Source organism: Macrobrachium nipponense, chromosome 2 (genome assembly GCF_015104395.2).
Source record: "Macrobrachium nipponense isolate FS-2020 chromosome 2, ASM1510439v2, whole genome shotgun sequence".
Taxonomy (NCBI): domain Eukaryota; kingdom Metazoa; phylum Arthropoda; class Malacostraca; order Decapoda; family Palaemonidae; genus Macrobrachium; species Macrobrachium nipponense.
The window spans coordinates 106,602,680-106,622,480 of NC_087201.1; the positions used below are offsets into that span (position 1 = coordinate 106,602,680).

Below are 19,801 nucleotides of genomic sequence, written 5' to 3' on the forward strand. Positions count from 1 at the left end.
TGTTCATTTTTGATTTTTAATAAGATATCATGTCTACTGTTTCCTGACTATTATGAATAATGTATCTATATATTACTGAATCTCTATATAAAGCTACCTTTATTTCAGGGTTTTGCTCAAGCCCACCAAATTTTAAGACTTGGAGGTTTCTCAGCACTCATCAACTTCTTATTGGGTCCACCTGAGTCTGATAAGCGCCGATGGTCTTCCGTCCAAGCACAAGATTTTGGTCCTTTGCATTGTACCATTGCTACCATAATCTCATCTTGTGATATGACACCATATCAGACATCAGGTAATTATAATTATCATCATCATTATTATTATTATTATTATAGATTATTATTATTATTATTATTATTATTATTATTATTATTATTATTATTATTATTATTATTTTTGATGGGATGATCATGGCTGGGGTGGTCTCCTATTGGCTGTGAGTCTGGCGGATTATTATTTTTAGTTTGAGAGAATGGTCCAGATATAGAATGAAATTTGCAGTGGCCTGATTTATTGATGTAGTTTGAGCTAACCAAATAAGTTATGTAGGGAGCACTTTGTGTAGTAAGTGTTGCTCAAACTTCATTTGTTACCATCCCCAAACCTAGACCTCAGAAGCATTATCAGTTTGGAGCTGAAATGAAAACTGGACGTAGTTTTTTATATTGGAGCATTACGGCTCAAATTGTAGCTCTAAATTTTATTGAGAAATTTCGACAAGAAATACAAAATTAAACTGGCCCTAGCTGTGGTGTGTACTAATTACTGTAGTATTTCCCAGTGTTGAATATGCTCTGGTTTTGAAGATGTGCCCAGTTTTTTATAAGCAAAATTTTGAAAACACATAAACATAAAAATAAGGTGGCAAAATTCATGAGTATTTACTGTTTTGCATTGTGATTGAATAATAAAACAACTTCAATCCAGGCATAAATACTTTTTTTGCGGTTCAGGGTTTGCAAGATTCACATGTTTGTGAATTTGTCTTTTGAACATAACTCTAAATAATTTGCCTATTAGTGGATTATTATTGTAGGGCTGATCCAAAATATTTGCTAATTATTTTATTTTATTTTTGTCATTACATTTTTTATGATGAAAAAATATTTACAAATTATCAAATATTAATATTAATATGAACAGCAAAATATCACTAAAATATATTTTTTTTTCTTAAAAAATATTCACAAAATGATGTACTAATATTACCACTATGTACGTTAACAGGAAACTGTTAGGCTTGAATAATGTGTGGAAGAAAATGTGCATGCATGAATAGTATAGGGGTAACTTGATTAGTTTTTGCCTTGGTAAGAATAACAGTTGTAGAAGTGTTCACACGTAGCTGTAAGCCATATATTTTTAAGGGTAATGTTGTAAGATGGCTTTGAAATTATATTAAACTCTTTTAGAATGATAGTTTAAGGTATAGTATTTGGTATTTGAGCTATTGAAATAGGCAGTTATAGCTAAAATATTGGCTAATTACCATTTTTATTTTATTTTTGAGACTTAATCAATTATTATGATAAATGATTTACTAATTTTCAAATGCAGTATTTTAATTATTAATGTAAAGAGTAAAATATCAAATGTATTTTTTTTCTTATAAAAGATTACCAAACAATGTACCAATGTTACCCCCTATCTACGTACATTTAAAGACAACCATAAGGCTTGAATACTGTATGAAAGAAAATGTGTGTCTGAATATAGGGGTAACTAGATTAATTTTCACTTTAGTAAGAGTAACAGTTTTAGGAATGTTCACTCATAGTTGTTAGCCATATAGTATTTTCAAGGGTAATGTTGTAAAATGATAGTTAAAGGTGTATTTGGTGTTTAAACTATTAAAATAGGCAGTTGTAAGGGTTTTTAGGAGGTGTCTCAAGTTCATAGAGTATGTCTAAAATATTTGTTAATTATTTTAATTTTATTTTTGTGACTAAATAGTAAATTTTTATAATACGTTTATTATTTGCTAATTTTCATTAGTATTATTAACCCTTAAACGCCGAAACGGTAAAAAAAAAATTGTCTCCCGTGTGCCGGAGGTGTTTCGGAGTGAGCGCGGAAGCGGAAAAAATATTTTTTTCAAAAAATCACAGCGCGCTTAGTTTTCAAGATTAAGAGTTCATTTTTGGCTCCTTTTTTTGTCATTGGCTGAAGTTTAGTATGCAACCATCAGAAATGAAAAAAATTATCATTATCATATATAAATAATGCGATATATGATAGCGCAAAAACGAAATTTCATATATAATTGTATTCAAATCGCGCTGTGCGCAAAACGGTTAGAGGTAACAAGTTACTTTTTTCGCTGTAATGTAAACTAAATTGCAATCATTTTGGTATATAACACATTGTAAAACGATTAAAGCAACACAGAGAAAATATTATCACAAAATAATGCATGAATTCGTAACGCGCTGACGTAAACAAATATTTTTTTCAAAAATTCACCATAAATCTAAATATTGTCCTAGAGACTTCCAATTTCTTTCAAAATGAAGACAAATGATTGAATATTACTATACTGTAAGAGTATTAGCTTACAATTGCAGTTTTCGACCATATCTGATGAGTTAAAGTTGACCGAATGTCGAATTTTTTTATATATATATTTTATATGCAATTATTCAGGAAATAAGAAAAGCTACAACCTTCAAATATTTTTCGTTTTATTCTACATGAAATTGCGCACATTTTCATATATAAAACTCTATGAAATGCCTAATATGAAATGGAGCAAATATTTCGAGAATGGGACGTACGCATTTCGGAGATTTGTGTCTGAGAATCCGCGCGTGGAGGGAAGGAAAGTTTTTTTTTAAAATTCACCATAAATCTAAATATTGTGCCAGAGACTTCGAATTTGTTTCAAAATGAAGATAAATGACTGATTATTACTAGACTGTAAGAGTTTTAGCTTACAATTGCGTTTTTCGACCATTTCGGTAGAGTCAAAGTTGACCGAACGTGCAAATATTTCAAAAATGAGAAAAGCTAAAACCTTCAATTATTTTTTGTTGTATTCTACATGAAATTGCGCACATTTTTATACATAAAACTTTATGTAACGGCTAATTTAAAATGGTGCAAAAATTACCACAATCGCATGTATGATTTTTTCGGAAGAGTTACCGCGCGGACGTAAAGAAAATGTTATTTTTTTCATAAATTCACCATAAATCGAAATATTGTGCTAGAGACTTCCAATGTGTTGCAAAATGAAGGTAAATGATTGAATATTACTAGAATATAAGCGTTTTAGCTTACAATTGCGTTTTTCGACCATTTCGGTAGAGTCAAAGTTGACCGAAGGTTGAAAATTTGTCACTTATCATTTTTTTTATGAAAATATTTCAAAATTGATAAGAGCTACAACCATGGGTTGTTTTTATTTGTATTGTGCATGAAATTGCGCACATTTCCATGTATAAAACTTTATGTAACGGCTAATTTTAAAATGGTGCAAACATTACAACAATCGCATGTATGATTTTTTTCGGAAGAGTTACCGAGCGGACGTAAGGAAAAAGTTTTTTCATAAATTCACCATAAATCGAAATATTGTGCTAGAGACTTCCAATTTGTTGCAAAATTAAGGTAAATGATTGAATATTACTAAAATATAAGAGTTTTAGCTTACAATTGCGTTTTTCGACTATTTCGGTAGAGTCAAAGTTGACCGAAGGTTGAAATTTTGGCACTTATCGTTATTTATATGAAAATATCTCAAAACCAATAAAAGCTACAATCATGAATATTTTTTTGTTGTATTTTACATAAAAATGCGCACATTTTCATATATAGTACTCCATGTAACGGCTAATTTAAAATGGTACAAAAATGATGTCAAAGTGACGAAATAATTTCCGAGATGTGTCACAGATACTTTTTAGTGCGGCAAGAAAGAAATTCGCGCTTGCGCGCCTGCGTAACGATTGTAAACAAAACAACACCTTGATCCGTGAACTCCCAGCATCCCCCAAGGCGCGTGATTCAAGAGTTTTTGGCTGGTAGGCCTAAAAGTATTTTTCCGCGAATTTTTAAAAAAACTTTTGTAAGTCGACGTAAAATACGTCCAGTCGGCACCCGAGAGATAAAAAATGTCGACGTAAAATACGTCCAGTCGGCGTTTAAGGGTTAATGTAAACAGCAAAATACTATATCAATAAATTTTTTTTCCTTCAATAACGTTCACAAAACTATGCGCCAATTTATCCTTATCTATGTTAAAAGAATACAGTAAGGCTTGATTACTGTATGAAAGAAAATGTGCTTGCCTGAATATATATTTTAATAGAATACTAGATTCTTTGAAACAATTTGCACTTTTACAAATATAATGATCAGAAATTGTGAGAAGCACCGTTGTGTGCTCGTGAACAAGCCAGTTTATGGCTTTTCACACACATTAAATCATTGTTTCAGTCTCTCAACTAAAAAAAATGTTTAACCGAAACTTAAAATTATGTACTTGAGTTTTCAACTTGGATGTTTTCATGATCCTTGGTAATGAAATTACAGAGCACTGGTTTCAGTACAAAATACATTGACAACCAGAAAGGTACAGTAATATCATGAACTTATGCAAGGTTAGGTTCCAGACCCCCTCGTGTTAGGGGGTTTGGCACAGTCTCTAAAAATGATAATAAAGTCTTGCTTCTAGAGTGTGAAAACTAAATATGACCCTAATCATGCTCCCTAAGTCTTAAGCTAACTTTTAAATGAAATTAAAGTTACAGTAGTACCTCAAGATACGAAATTAATCCGTTCCGAGGCGCCTTTCGTATCATGAGGTTTTCGTATCTTGGACCACATTTTACATGTAAAATGGCTAATCCGTTCCAAGCCCTCCAAAAAAATCCAGTAAATTTCATAATAAAGGTAAATTGACCTATAAACAATGAAATACTACAACAATTTGGACCATTCAATACGTAACTTAATAATAAAAATGCAAAACCTGTAAATAAAGTGTATATTAGTGTACAAGAAATATTATTACTGTAACGTAAAATGTGGAAGCTTACCTTTCGAGTGAGGCTATCTCCGAAAGTGTCGGCAGAGGAGGAGGACAAGGACAAACAGCAGATACGTACACTTAACTTTACGAAACACATAAAAAAATGTCAGAAAAACAAACTAAACTTTACAAAACACATTAACAAAACTGTAACACTTAACTTTACAAAAAACTTATAATAAAATTTACTTTGTCTTTTTTTGATTTTTACATTTCTTTTTACTTTTTTATACTTTACGTAATTTCAATTTCTTCACCACCGAATGGATGCCAGTCCGTTTACGGAATTTTTCGAACCACCCATGAGAAGCCTTGAACTCTGGGGTTGCTGTTGATGTCCCCCCTCCGCCGTCGTCTTCGGCTTGGGCAATCAAATCGCCGAAAATAGCGCTGGCCTTCTGGCAGATTGCCGTCTCGGTTATCGTATCGCCATCGATTTCTTTGTCCTCGATCCCTACAAGAAGACTTTCCATTTCATTATGCACATGGCTCCTCTTGTTGGACAAAATAGTCACGCCCTTGGAAGGTGTAGCTGCTTTGATGGCTTCCTTCTGCTTAAGGATGGTGCCTATCGTCAACGGATTTCGGCCGTATTCCTTAGCGATCACACTCAACCGCAAGTCAGCTTCATACTTTTTTATTATCTTCATCTTTGTCTCCATAGAAAGCATTCTCTTCTTTCTGTGAACTTCAGCAACTTTCTTGGGACCCATGACTATATGTACTGTACTTAATTAAGTTACGTATGTAGTACGTATACTAATTAGGTTCTCACAACACGATAAAGTAGCACAACGAAATCACTAACGAATTTACGATACTAAATGAAATCGTTGGACCGAACGAATGCCACATGCGTATGATAAAGCTTCGGGTGCGAAGTGGCCGAGCGAAGGCACGCCACCACGTAAGATGCATGATGGGAGGGATGCTGTCCAATAGGAGAGAAGGATCTCATGGCTTTGCTAGCATCAGGAACCAATGGGAGAGCAGGAGGATGGTGGCGAGTCTACTAGAACTAAGATGGCGGCGCGAGTTTCAAAATTGTTATCGGGCGAATCTCGGACTTTCAGAAACCTTTCGTATCTGAAAACTTTTCGTATGTAGAGCAGTAAAAATTTTTGTGTCAGCTTTCGTATCTCGAGTTTTTCGTAAGTTGAGCCTTTCGTATCTCGAGGTACCACTGTACTGTAATTAGATTTAAAAGTTAGTTTATTACATTACCCTTAAAAAGAAATAACTGGTTGGCATAAAAATGGTAACAGTAACTACTACGTACATACACATCCATTTTCGTACGTTTACTAACATTACTCCTAATTCATGGGATGCCATTTTCGTTTTCCCTCAGAGTAAAAGAGTTTTCTTTGTGTCACTAGGTAAACTACATAAGTCTGTTATAACGAAGGTACACAATTAAATGAAATAAAGAAAATAGGTATGTACATACATAATGTTTGCAGAGGGTGAAGGTAAAATTCAATCTATTTAAAATCATGTACAAGTGTAAGGGCTTATTATGAGAGAGAGAGAGAGAGAGAGAGAGAGAGAGAGAGAGAGAGAGAGAGAGAGGCCGAGAGGAGAGAGAGACGAGAGAGAAGAAGAAGAGAGCGAGAGAGAGAGAGAAGAGAGAGAGGAGAGAGAGAGAGAGAGAGAGAGAGAGAGAGAGAGAGAGAGAGAGAGAGAGAGAGAGAGAAATACGTACATCATCATGTGAGGTAAAACTCTGGTGGGGTATCATCTTTAAAAAGTGTGAATGGGATCACATCTTCTGAAAGTGCATTAACTGTATGTGCTGTAATTACGTAACATAGTTCATTCAGGTTGTACCAGCACTTTTCTCCGAGGTTAAGATAGTAATTTTCTCAGAACGACAACTTGTACCAGCACTTTTCTCCGAGGCTAAGATAGTAATTTTCTCAGAATGACAACTCTGTTATCTCTGTTATGTTTTACTAGTTGATCATGAAGGTCTTATATAGTGACAAAACACTGTGAATAACACACTGCCTTTTTATATATTTTTTAAAAATATAAAATAGTATACACAGAATCTCCATACTGATTTTACACTTAAAAGCATGAAAACTTATACTAATTGTTGTATACTAGTACGTAATTCTGAAATTAAACAGTTTCTGAAGGGATATCATCTTTGAATAGTGCAGTAACTTTGTGAATGGGTATTGCATCTTGTAAAAGTACGTATATGCACTAACTGTAGGTGCTTTAATTACCTTTGTATCATATTTATGCATGTAGAAAAATTGAAATACATTTTTAATAAAGATTTGATACAGAAAAGCTTAAAAACTTAAATATCTTTAAAACTTAAAAATTTACATAATAAATTTTACACACACACACAAACACACACACACACACACACACACACACACACACACACACACACGCATACACACACACACACACACATAAGGAGTGAATTATAGGGTAAATATTAAGATTGACTTATTCAGTAATATGCTTGTGTTTCTTATGCCACATTGTGTTATTGTGTGTGTCCAACAAACCTGAAGCTTCTCTTACCTATCAAGACTATTCCTTAGTTTATTGTTAGCTTGTTCCATTTTGTATATGTAATGGAGACGTAATGCAAATGCATTTTTGCATTTATGGGGGCAAAGGAACATGCCAGTCATGAATATGATGGGAAAACCTCCTCAGTCAAACAAACACTGAGACAACAAACAGCTTAGGCATAAACTTTAGCAGATACCCAAACTACGATAGTCAATGGTTAAGTGAGCCAATACACCGTAAAATTTTCAGTCAACTTATATAACACTTGATTACATTTACTCTTCCTTTCAAGGAGACAAAGCCAATCAATCCTGCCTTTGGAAAACGTGTTTCATTATTTTTACACAGTTAAAAGAACCTTAACGAAACCATAATTCGACCTTCTTGACTTCCAAAACCATGCTTTATTTTCACTGTTACTTTTTTTACAATCTTATCATTATGGATTTTCGAATGATTTCCTTGTGATGGCAAGTATATTGGAAAATACCAATGTGAAAGGTGTATATTATGGAAAATATTAGATAAGACATTTGCAAAGTGAGAGAAGGGAGGGAGAGCGAAGTGGGGAAGGGAGAGCTAAGTGAGGAAGTTTCAGCATATGTTCGATTGTTTAACAAACTTACCAAAAAGATTTGGCTTTGGCTTCACTAGGACAAGAGTAAACACCTTAATTAACGGGATTTGAAAATCCATTATAGTATCAAAAATCAGGGGGAAGTCTATAGTGCTGTGTCAAATAATCAGTGTGGGAGATATTAAAGAAAAACACACTATTTTTTGCCTGAAATCCATAGTAGTTCCAATGAAAAGTTTGTGCTATTGTGAATACACGTAACTCAAATCGCAAAAGTTCATGGTATTACATACTGTAATGGTGTTTTGGTCCATTTCTGGTCATATGTTAACAATATGATAGTGCATATGCACATAGCCACTTCTTCTTGCAGGTTTTTTTCAACTTAGGTAAACTTGGTTCAGCATTCGCTGAGGATAAGAGAAAGTGCCCTTTTATCCTAAGTCAGTTTATACCCTATCACGTGTTATAATGTATATCATTACGACATAATACCCGGCTGCAAGACCAGCTAAAAGAGAATTCTTTGACATTAGTCTGGTCACCATGGAGCTATGGTTAGACCATGGAGAGGCTTACTGGTAACTCCTTGCACTTGTACACAGCAAAGGTAAAATTACTTGAGAGAAAATTTTGTAGGGATATGTTGACAAAACAGCAAGATTCAAGGTCACTGTTAGAGACAAGCAGTCAGTCATGCAAATATGTAGTAGTTATGGAAGTAGCTGGACAAAGACCAGTAGCAAGGCCCAAAAAATTATGAAGAAACGGCAGGAATGAGTAAGCAGAGCAGATAAGAATTCAAGCTAAACAAGCATTAGACATAAAAGAGTGGAGATATTTTGTTTTACAAAATCTGCTTCTTTTAGTGGGAAACCTGGTTGAAAAAAAAAAAGTTTGATAATGTTTACTCTAAAAAGTTCATATCTCCCACATTACTAGAAAGTATATTAATTGTATCTTTAAAAATCTATCCATTGATTTTAATGGATTAGGCTATACTGTATATAATATTGGGGATGTTTAGTATGATTTTTTTTTTCTAATTGACATACTTAATTTCCTTTATTGAGAATTTGTAATTCATCAGTTTGAAGCAAGTTACCATCCATGTTTCTTTGATAGGCACTCACTCAGATTCCAAGGAAGAGGAGAAACAAGGAAAGCTTGAAATGCCAGAGGCAGTAGCTCAAGTTTTGTATGGCAGTGACCAGTCTCGCTGGATGAGAGAAGCTGTTGTAGCATACAGAGAGGTCACTACTAGCATACCAAGTGTTACAAATGCTTTAAAGGAGGCAGCCACTGAAAACTCATCATTTACAAATGCTTTAATAACAACAGTTATGGTGAGTACAACAGTATTTTTGGAAATTATCTCTAAAGGTTTGTTTTACCCCATAATTTTCACTGTTAAGATATATTCAGGCTAGTATGTTCAATTTTTTTCAGTTAAAATACTATAGTTCAGCATTCTTTTTGTTATTTTGTTGTGTATGAAATTAGTGATAGGGTACTCTTACTTTGCCTTTGTTCATATGCAGAACAAACCTTCGTTCTTAGCAATAAGATAAATCTTCTGGTGCCAGCTGGAATTGGTTAAAAACAATGAAAAATTGTATATCCAAAGAATTTGTGGCATCTGGCATCTAAAGCTTTCTTCAGCTGCCTTGGAGAGCAGATATTTGCTTTTGCTCTCCTCCTCCCAAGTCTTATTAAATAATAGCCTGTGATTCCTTCATGCTTCCTTGTGTTTTTGGGAGATTTATTATGGATTCCTCCATCGAATCTAAAAAACTGCAGGCGTGTCAGCGCTTGTGTCCTGGCCTTCCAGGGTTCCCCTGCTTATGCTTCCTAGCTTCCACTTTGACTGACCCCCATACAACTTGCAGTAAATAGATGTGCTACTTTTTGTAATGTAACCAATCCATGCCCAGATGTCGTTCCTGGCCTGTTGTGCAGTGGAAGAACTTCTACAAGAAGAGGGAGCATTATAGGATGTCAATATGTCCATCTTGGAAAGGTCCCCCACCCCCCACCCCCTCCTCAATTGGACTCTTCGGTTTCCCCCTTTTTCCAGACTTACTCCTTATGTTACCTAATCCATTGATGCCTTGCCTCCTTCCTTTTTTTCCATTGATTTGTCTTTTGAATTATCAGGAGTTTCTCAGGGTGATATTTTCTTTAATGCTCCCCCACCCCTTTCTCTCTCTTGGGAGAGGTCTTTTTGTGGAGGGAGAAAGCAGCACCATCTTGTTCCTTTGTTACAGCATCCGATTAGCACAAGGTGTTGTCTGTGTGGGTCTCCTTAGGCATTCTTGGGGTCCCCTCTTTGGAAGGCCTGTTGTCCCATTTCATGCCTGCATGCCTTCCAGCAGTGGCTCCTCCATAGTCCAGTGGCAGAATGGAATTTTTTGGTGAAATCTGGTTTCAACAGATAATTGTTTTTTTGGTTTTTCTTGTTATCTAGACCCTATTTATCATAAAACAAGTGGATGCAGAGGAGCAACCTTGAGGAAAATTTTTTATTGCCAAAATTTACAATGGCCACCGTTGCATATCAGGGATTATTAGTTTTCAGCCCTATCTTAATTTCTGTTAAACATAGAAGCTTGATTTTTGACAAAATTCATGTTTTTGTTTAAAGAAGTGTAAAAAGTGTACTATCAGATGTTATAATGTTCTATTTGTTTATATTCTGGACTTTTCTCTGGAAAAAATCATTAGCCCTTTGGTTGCTAACGTCGAGGTATCTTGACCCGCAATAACACTACCGAAGTCGCAAAAGTCGACATATTTCTGCCACTGTAAGAAAAGTTTACCCTGCAAATTATGAATTCATTTTCTTTCCTTTACATCGTGTGGAAATCACAAGACAGTATCTCATACCATTGGGTGGTGGAACAACTAAATGTGAATGTCAACAAAAAAATTGATTCTTAGCCTACACATCATGTGTCGTTATTATTTAACGTTTATATACTCTGCAGTATAATGTTTTGCTGGTATTGTGATGTATAACTTGTGTTATTTTTCCAGGTACTGCTTGCATTATGTGCATTCTATGTCAAAGCTGCTTGGTTCAGTGCAGGAGGCATTCTTAAAAGGCAATCATATTATGCATCATCAACCTGGTGTGTGGAACAGAATTTGGGCAGATCAATACATAAAATTCTGGAGTATATTGGATATAACTCTCAAAACCACCTGCACTGGAGCGATGGGCTTATGGCCTCCATTTTATGTGTACAGCTAAAGAAAGATGTTATGTCATTATCAGATACAGATATGCAGCAAACAGTTACAACACACAAGGAGAGTGCATCAAAGATTTAGAATGATGGCACAGATAGGCAAAAGATTCAAAATAACCTGGTTACCTGATTGCCTTGTCAGTGGCTGGAAATAAAGACAGGAAAAAAGTCACAATTTAGGCTAGGAAAGAAAGTCATATTGGGGCCATTGAATTTATGATATTTACAGTCTTTTGGTTATGTTTTTACGGTAATCACAACGAGCTTGTACTAAACATGCCGCAAAGGTGGATAGATGGATACATACTGAGTTAAAACAATTGGGGCCACTATGTAGGAAAGATTAATGTGGCTTTTTTTTCATGTGACTTTTTATACCTGTGATTTTTTTACCTGGCATCTTGTCAACATTGTCACTGGAAGGATATCACTTGCATCTGTTAATGTTGATAACTGTGTCCAACTAGGAGAAGAGTTGATGTGGAGTTATGAAGAAGGGTGTCTTCAAAGTTTTCATAAGTCGCTCACAAAGCCAGTGATAACCATGTCTGTATCTAGGAAGAAGGTCAGTGTTGATGTTAAAGTATATGACACATCACCAATCTACTCCAGGGTACCATGTTCACAGACAGTTTAAGACACTGACATGAAGGATGCTCTGGGACATGAACTTGCCAGTGTTCTGGCATCTGTGTTTGATGAATCTACCAAGATGTGTTGCACAAAATCTAAATCTACACTAAAGACAAAACTTCAAAAGTTAAGCTCACAGATCGTAAATCGGTTCCTCCAAATGCAATAGTTCTAGATGGATGTGCTTTTCTGTGGATAGTCCACTGGCCTTCCCATGGACTTGTTCATGACTTTATAAAAATTATTGTAGAGTACATTATATACTCACCTTCAGAATGCTGATACATATTTAATCTTTGATAGCTACTATGCTAACAGCATCAAGGAAACTACTCTGACATCACGAGCTAGAAATAAGTCCAGCTGACAACATAAGCTGACCATGGTGACACCACTCCCATCTCAAAAGGTGTGTCTCACTGTTACAGAGAGAAGAAATGTTTTTGAGAGATGAAGACTACTGGTAGTTACTGGACCTGAACCAACTCCAACAGAGATCTGTAATGCATAAGAAAGAGACTTGATCTTTGTACAACTTACGAGGAAGTAGATGTGGTCATCATTCAGCAGGTCATGCATCTGGCTAGTTCTGGTAAACACAGTATTTGTGTCATTGCTGATGACACTAGTATGTTTGTTTTGTTACTTCACTACTACAAAACAAAGCTTACATGTAATCTGGTTCTGACTGGTTCAAGTTCAGGAAGAAAATGTGTAGACATAAAGGCCACAGTTGAGAAGCATAATAATATCTTAGACAATGTTTTAGCTGCTCATGTGCTTTCAGGATGTGACAGTGTGTCTTGTTTGTGGAGAATTGGGAAAGAAACAGTTCTAAAGGTTAAGTCTCAATGCACAGCATTCATAGCATCATGTTATGAATTTCCAAATAAATCCGATATGAAATCTCTTCGATACATGGTTTGGAGAAACAGGAAGGCTAATCACAAGCTGTTCTGCTCCGTGTACTGCCTACTACTAAAAAAGCTTTTGAACAGTATGTATGTGTATAGAACCCATCTGCAAGATGTAATTTGGAGATGTGCCTTTGAAGCTGATCCACTTGTACTTGATCTTTTGCATTATGACTAGCACATAAACACTGATACATAACAAATTGGAACCAACTGCCTTGCCATCAGATGTATCACCTGTTCCTCTATCAGTACTAAAATCGATTAAAAGTGGAGGCGCGTCATACACTGTTGTTCCACTGCATGCTGTAGCTGCTCCAGTGCTTGTATTTCATGTTCTATCTTTTGTGCCTGCCATGCAGAAAGGGAATGTAAAAATTCTCACCCAATTTCTGCGTCCAGGGAAGAAAATTATGAATATGTTGAAGGTGATGGTGCTGATACAGGCAGAGTTGAGGTGGATTCATCCAGTAGTGACTAAACGTAAAATGTCATCATGGAGAGAGAGAGAGAGAGAGAGAGAGAGAGAGAGAGAGAGAGAGAGAGAGAGAGAGAGAGAGAGAGAGAGAGAGAGAGTATCATTTTTTTTCATACAGTTAATAGATTGACATTATTAATCATCCAAAAAAGATATCTGTTACATATGCATTAAAATCCTCTCTTATCTAAGTGAGAGAGAGAGAGAGAGAGAGAGAGAGAGAGAGAGAGAGATAGTACATACAAAGCATGAAGGTACAAGCTTAATTATCATTGGCCACTTCCCACTCCTTAAACCAATAGTGAGTCGTCTGAGAGAGAGAGAGAGAGAGAGAGAGAGAGAGAGAATAGTACAGTAATTACTTAATATTGTTCTCTGAAAAATCTGTGTTGTGATTTTCCTCGCATATATTTGGTGATACGTATCACAGAAAAAACTGTGAAGTACTGAATCCACAATGCTGAACCACAAACTAGCACTGTATTGTTAAAATTGTTATTATGATGATCTCAGATCATTACTATGCATCTTTTTTTTATTTTTATCATGAACAGTCCAAATAAAAGTATTTTTCTTTTTCAATATGAAGAGGCATACTGTACATAACAAATACTTCAGCCTGTTGTAATATTAGGGAATAATTCATCATAGGCCTGCATATCAAATATTATCATCATTGTGAGTTTAGCCCTGCACTTTAGATTCTCATATTTCGAAGAAATACGTATCATAGGACTACAAATCACTTTCTTATCTTATTTATCATTTTCCTTTCAAGGTCTTTTGGAAATAGAGTTATGTTTTAAAATAGTACTTATTCATTTTCTAACGTCATTATTAAAATCTCGGATGATAGTGGCTGCATCTTAAGTATTTTGAATGCTGAAACCCTAAATTAGCCTCCCAGTAGAAGAAAATTAAAGTGAAGAATATGTTTATGCAACATAATTCTCATACTGCAGTAAGAGGATGACTCATTATAGCCTGTTTATAAAATTTTTTTATTTTTATGAAAACAACTGCATCATAGGCTTACACATCAAATGCTTATACTATTTTGAAGGAATAATTGCATCATATTCCTTCACATCAATTCCTTATACATGTACTTTACCATCTACGATACATATTGAGAATGCAAGTTACATGTACTATGTTCATTTTTGCAGACTGAATATGCCAGTAAAGCTCCATCCAATATGTTGAAGGAACTGTCACAGTTACTACTTGAAATATTGGTAAGTTTATGTAATGAAAAGATAAAACTTTTCATTTGTTTGCTAATTAACAAGTTTTAATGTGGATGAATTATTTCAAATTTATATGGAATAGCAGTGTAATAAATAAGTAACTTATGTAGGTAATTATTTTGGAAGTAAATTTATTAATCATTTTTTTACGTTATTTCAGAATATAAAGGATTCTCTAAAGTCAAATCGTACCAATGCTATTCTTGAGGGTCTTGTAACTGCAGATGGTGAACAAGTAATGGGTTTATTAGGTAAGTGATTTAATTATTAAGTAAAAGTCAGGGTTCTTTGCAGCTAAGCCTTGCCCACTGCACGCCAGTGATTGGCTAGCTTTCGAAAAGGAAAGACATCACACTTTTAATCATGTGCAGGCTAAATACGCAAGCATCTTGCTTTTTTTTAATTGGCCTAGATAAGCAGTTCTACATAGAGCACATTACTTCAAATGAAGCATAGACTTATACAGCCAGTTCTGATATTAGAGAATTAATTCATCATAATCTGGCATGTCAAATGTTAATATAATTGCGAGATTGTGAGTTAGGTCTACATATCAAGTTCTTATATTTTGAGGCAATTACAGGGCATAGGCTTACACTGCAATTTCTTATATGAGTATTTTGAGGCAATAACAGGGCATAGGTCTTCACATCAATTTCTAGTGTGTTGACGCAATGACAGAGCATAGGCTTATACATCAAATTCTTATATTTTGAGGCAATGACAGGGCAGAGACCAACACATCAATTTTTTATTGTAAATGGTTTTTTACCTGTATCAATTCGAAATAGAGCATACTAGCTTTTAATTCAGAAATTGCAATACACCACCTGAACACCTGAATTAGCCCTGGTCACTGACCAACCCAAACTATATCCCCACAGAATTAACCATAATTCGGTAATTTTTTTTTTTAACTGCCAGTGCTACCACCGCTGCAGGTAAACCCCCTTCTACTGAGTTACCTGTACTACCGCTTTGCAACGCTGTTGCTAGGACCAGCCGGCAGAGTGCTCTCCCTTCAATTGCTTCTTGTTCGCTCGAGCGTTAGGACGTGTCCTAGCTCCAGCGAAGAATTTGGTCTTATTAGCCCGACCCACAGATCAACCTGCTGTTCTGTTGATGAACTTTTGATTACGTTTTGGACTTCATTTGGACCTCTTCTGGATTTTGGATTTGTGTAAAGCATTGATTGGACTATTCTATCATGGACACACCTCAGAAAGAAACTTCCCTGCTGTACCTTCGAAGTCATCTTCATCTGCTATGACTCCAGAACAACCTTGCAGTGGGGATGGGGCAGTACATTGGTCTTGAATTGCCTGCAAGAGGCGGATGAGTACCCTGAAACATGACAGACATTCATGTTGCATTAGTTGTAGGGAGGTACAGTGTGGGGTTAAACAGAGATGTCAGGAGTGTAGGGGCGGGTCACTATTTAAAACATAGGAAAACTCTAGCTTCGAAGAATAAGCGTAGGGTGACAGAACCTAAGAATTAGGATAGGGATAGTAATAGGAGTGTGGACTATAACCACTCTTTTCCAGCTCCCCTGCCTGTTCCAGAACCAGCTCTAACGGGTGCCGGGGGTTATAGGGAACCGCAAGCCCAGAGGGCAGGATCCACCGGCTCCTCCTGGCGCAAAACAGGCAGTGTCAGCAGCAGAATTCCCCTTTTCCCCTAAAAGCCTAAGTAAAAAATGTGAATTAGCAATAGGTGAGACCAAGACTGTCAGGGATCCTAATGTAGAGGTTAAGGATGAAAAGCTGCTAGAGCAGTGTCTTTCGGGTTCAGGTGCGGCTATCTTTACAGGATTGTCATTGGATCCGATGGAAGTTCTGTTTCCGTCCTCGTATTTTCCGAAGGACAAGGACCTTAAGTCGGCTGTTAAGTTGGTATTGGAAACGAGGCCTGTTGAAGTTTTTGATGCCATCACTTCTTCTTTGAAAGTTTCCTTTCCAGTGGGATCTATTACAGATTCAGGGGCTGGTGGTAGCCATTTTGATGAAGTAACACTTAATTTGGCAGAATATAATGCTAACATTCTAGGTTTGTCTCAGAATTATAGACTTCTGGTTAGACAGTGCCATCATTTAGGCTTTTCGGACATTTGGGATCATGTCAATAAGAATTTCCCCGTTTTCGGGCGACACGTTGCAGGATTATTAAGGGGAAAGGGAGTCTATATGCCTTCTTTCACTTAAAAGAATGGCCTCTTCTTTGTCTTCTTCTTCTCCATCTCCTCTTTTGTCTGTTTTTCCTTCTGTTCCTGATATTTCTCTCAACTCCTTATCAACAAGCTCTACCTCTCAAGTTCTTCCTCACTCTTCTCTTTCGGGACATGCCTTAGCTTCGTCTGCAACCTGCTGACAGGTCCCCCTGGGTGGTTTGTTTCCAGAGGCGTCCCGTTCTGAGGTACTGCGTTCAGAAGCAGAGGTTTCCGCAAAAGGGCAGTTAGGCATTTCGAATTCGGTGGGTGTATCCCGCTCTCTTAGCGCACCTATCAGTGCGAGCTTAGTGGGCGGGGACCTCTTAATGCCCAAGTTCTTCGACAGGGGTTCTGGTAGTGAAACCAGGTATGTCCTCTCCCTTTTTCTCTTCTCCTTCGATGTCTTTATCAAACCTTTCTTGGGGTGCGGCAGTTTCCTTTTCTAAAAGTTATGGTATTGGTGCTGGTTTGGTGGGGGTTACAGGAACAGAGATTCCCTCTTCTAATATGTATGTCACCGCTACAACGGGTGATTCTTCTGGTTTTGTTAGGACCGCTGCAGCGGTTCCCCGTCCAAATAGGACGTTGGGTGGTATGATTGGTGCAGGTATTGCGGCTGCTCTGGTATTAGGTGCTGGTATGGTTCTCTCAGGTACAAGTGATCTTGCTCCAGGGGCGTGTTTTTCCGCATTGGCGGAACAACATGCCCCTGCGGTTAGGAACTTGGGTAATGTTTCAGGTGTTGTGGCTTCAGAGTTCTCAGGTGTTGGCTTAGGGTATTTGGGGAGGTTAAGCGTAGGTGCTTCAACCTCAATTCCTTTGGAATCTGGTTTGGGTAGATCAGCAGTGCCTTATGCACCGAATTCGTCATCAGGTCTTCAGGATAAGGCGCTCCGTGTGAATGTTTCACAATGGGGGGGTCGGCCTCAGGTAGGTTTGCTTCGGGTTTGGAACACCCAGTGTTTGGCAGTGCAACAACTCCATGAGCTGCGTCGGCTCTCTTAGGAGAGAGTGTTCTGTCACAACCGGTTACAGTTGGTGCAGGAATTCTACATCGATTGATCAGGATTCCAGGTATAGGGATTCGTTGAGGTCCCCCCTTTTTTAGGGAGACGTTATTGGAAGAAGAAATCCCTATCGTGGAAGTGAGTTTTCCCCAAGCGGGAGAAAGTGAATAATAGAGGATGGTAGAATTTATTCATGGTTTGTTTCCTCAGTCAAGAGTGGCGGAGGATCTAGTACACCCTAGTCAGGCAATGTTTGAGGAATTATATTCCACGAAACCTACGGTACCTCGCACGTCCTGTAAGTTGCCTTGGTTCGGTCGGGTGGAGCAGTCCTTGAGAGATGCAGACGCTAGGTTGACTTCAATAGTGGGTTTGGGTAGGCAGGATTCTTCTCTTCTTCCACCCAGGAAGAACATGTATGGAGTAGCGGGTAACCCTTCGTCGGGTGTAAGAGTTCTCCTGAATGAATCTGTAGAGGCTCTTTTGGCTAGAGTCCCCTCGTCGTCTAGGCAGGTAGGAATCACTTTTAAGAGAAGTGACCATTTTGGAGGACACCTTTTGGAACCAGTCTGAAGTTCTCTCACACTCGATGTGGATGTTGTCTGGCTTGATGGGCTTCTTAAAAAGAGACAGGTTCGTTCCCTCAAATCTGGTTCTTTTCGACAATTTAATCCCATCAGTTTCGATGGGATTGGCTCATCAAGCAAATGTCTCGGTGCCCGGTACAACCTTTATTGGAAAGAAGAGGATAGATTTATATTTGAGTCATCTCCCCCTCCATTTCCCAGATATCCACAAGAGGGTGCCCCTTGCACTCTGCGACAGACTTCAGAGAGGATGAGGTTGCAGTGATGGTAAACTTCATCTCTTCAACATCGGTGTTAGAGTCGCGACAGGCGATGATACAGGTTGCGGCACAAGGTGTCAGGTCCCCCAAAGGTGCGAGTATACCGTCACCTGGTAAGCGCACCAGTTCTCAGTCACCTGTTGGGTCTCCTAAGAAGGTGCAGTTTTCTGCTATGGCTTCCCTAACGGTATCTTCTAAGCCTTCAGCAGCAAAGAGGGGTTTTTGCAAGTAGGGGATGTTGCCCTTGTCAACACCAGTAGGAGGATGTCTGAACCATCTGGGAGAAGTGGGGCGCGGAGTGTTGGGTTGTGGAGGTCCTGAGGGATGGATACAAGATTCCTTTCCGTTCCGTGCCTCCCCTATCTGATGTTCCTATTCACCTGGCCAGTTATTCCCTGGACTCCATCAGAGGTATGGCCTTGGCACCGGAGATTCGGTCACTTTTAGAGAAGGGAGCGATAGAGCTTGCTCCCCCTTTGCCGGGTTTGTACAGCCAGATTTTCATGACCTCCAAGGCGTGAGGTTCATGGAGACCGATTATAGACTTGTCGGGTCTCAATCAGCTGGTGATTTCTACAAAATTCCACATGGAAACATCCCTATCTGTGCTGAGGTTGGTTTGGAGAAACTACTGGATGATTTTGGTGGACCTCAGGGATGCCTATTTCCAGATTCCTGTACATCAGGAATCTCAGAAGTTCCTTTGATTCTCGGGTCCATCCGGAACTTTCCTGTGCAAAGTCCTCTGCTTCTGGCTGACCACTGCACCTCAGGTGTTTACAGGGATAATGTCTCCGGTATCTGCAATAATGCATCGTCGGGGATTCAGAATGAGGAGGTATCTCAACGATTGACTCATTCAGGCTTTGTCGAGAGAGGAAGCGTTAAGAGCAAGGGATTTCCTGTTACAACTGTGTCAAAATTTAGGAATAAGAATCAACCTAGAAAAGAGTTCCTTTTCACCATCGCAAGTAAAATTATATCTAGGTATGATGATTCAGACTTGTCGTTTGAGGGCTTTTCCAACACGAGCGAGTGTTATCTATCCTCAGTCAA

At 37.6% G+C, this 19,801-nt stretch overlaps 1 protein-coding gene across 2 annotated transcripts in view; it reads left to right on the plus strand.

Annotated features, from left to right (window-relative positions):
* LOC135220891 (ubiquitin carboxyl-terminal hydrolase 24-like) overlaps positions 1-19,801 on the plus strand; it is a 394,433-nt gene that overhangs the window by 340,763 nt on the left and 33,869 nt on the right. For both annotated transcript variants that reach the window (XM_064258501.1, XM_064258502.1), the window contains exons 34-37: positions 109-295; positions 9,282-9,502; positions 14,602-14,670; positions 14,843-14,933. In XM_064258501.1, coding sequence (XP_064114571.1) covers positions 109-295; positions 9,282-9,502; positions 14,602-14,670; positions 14,843-14,933 — 568 coding nt within the window. The remainder of the gene's footprint in view (positions 1-108; positions 296-9,281; positions 9,503-14,601; positions 14,671-14,842; positions 14,934-19,801) is intronic.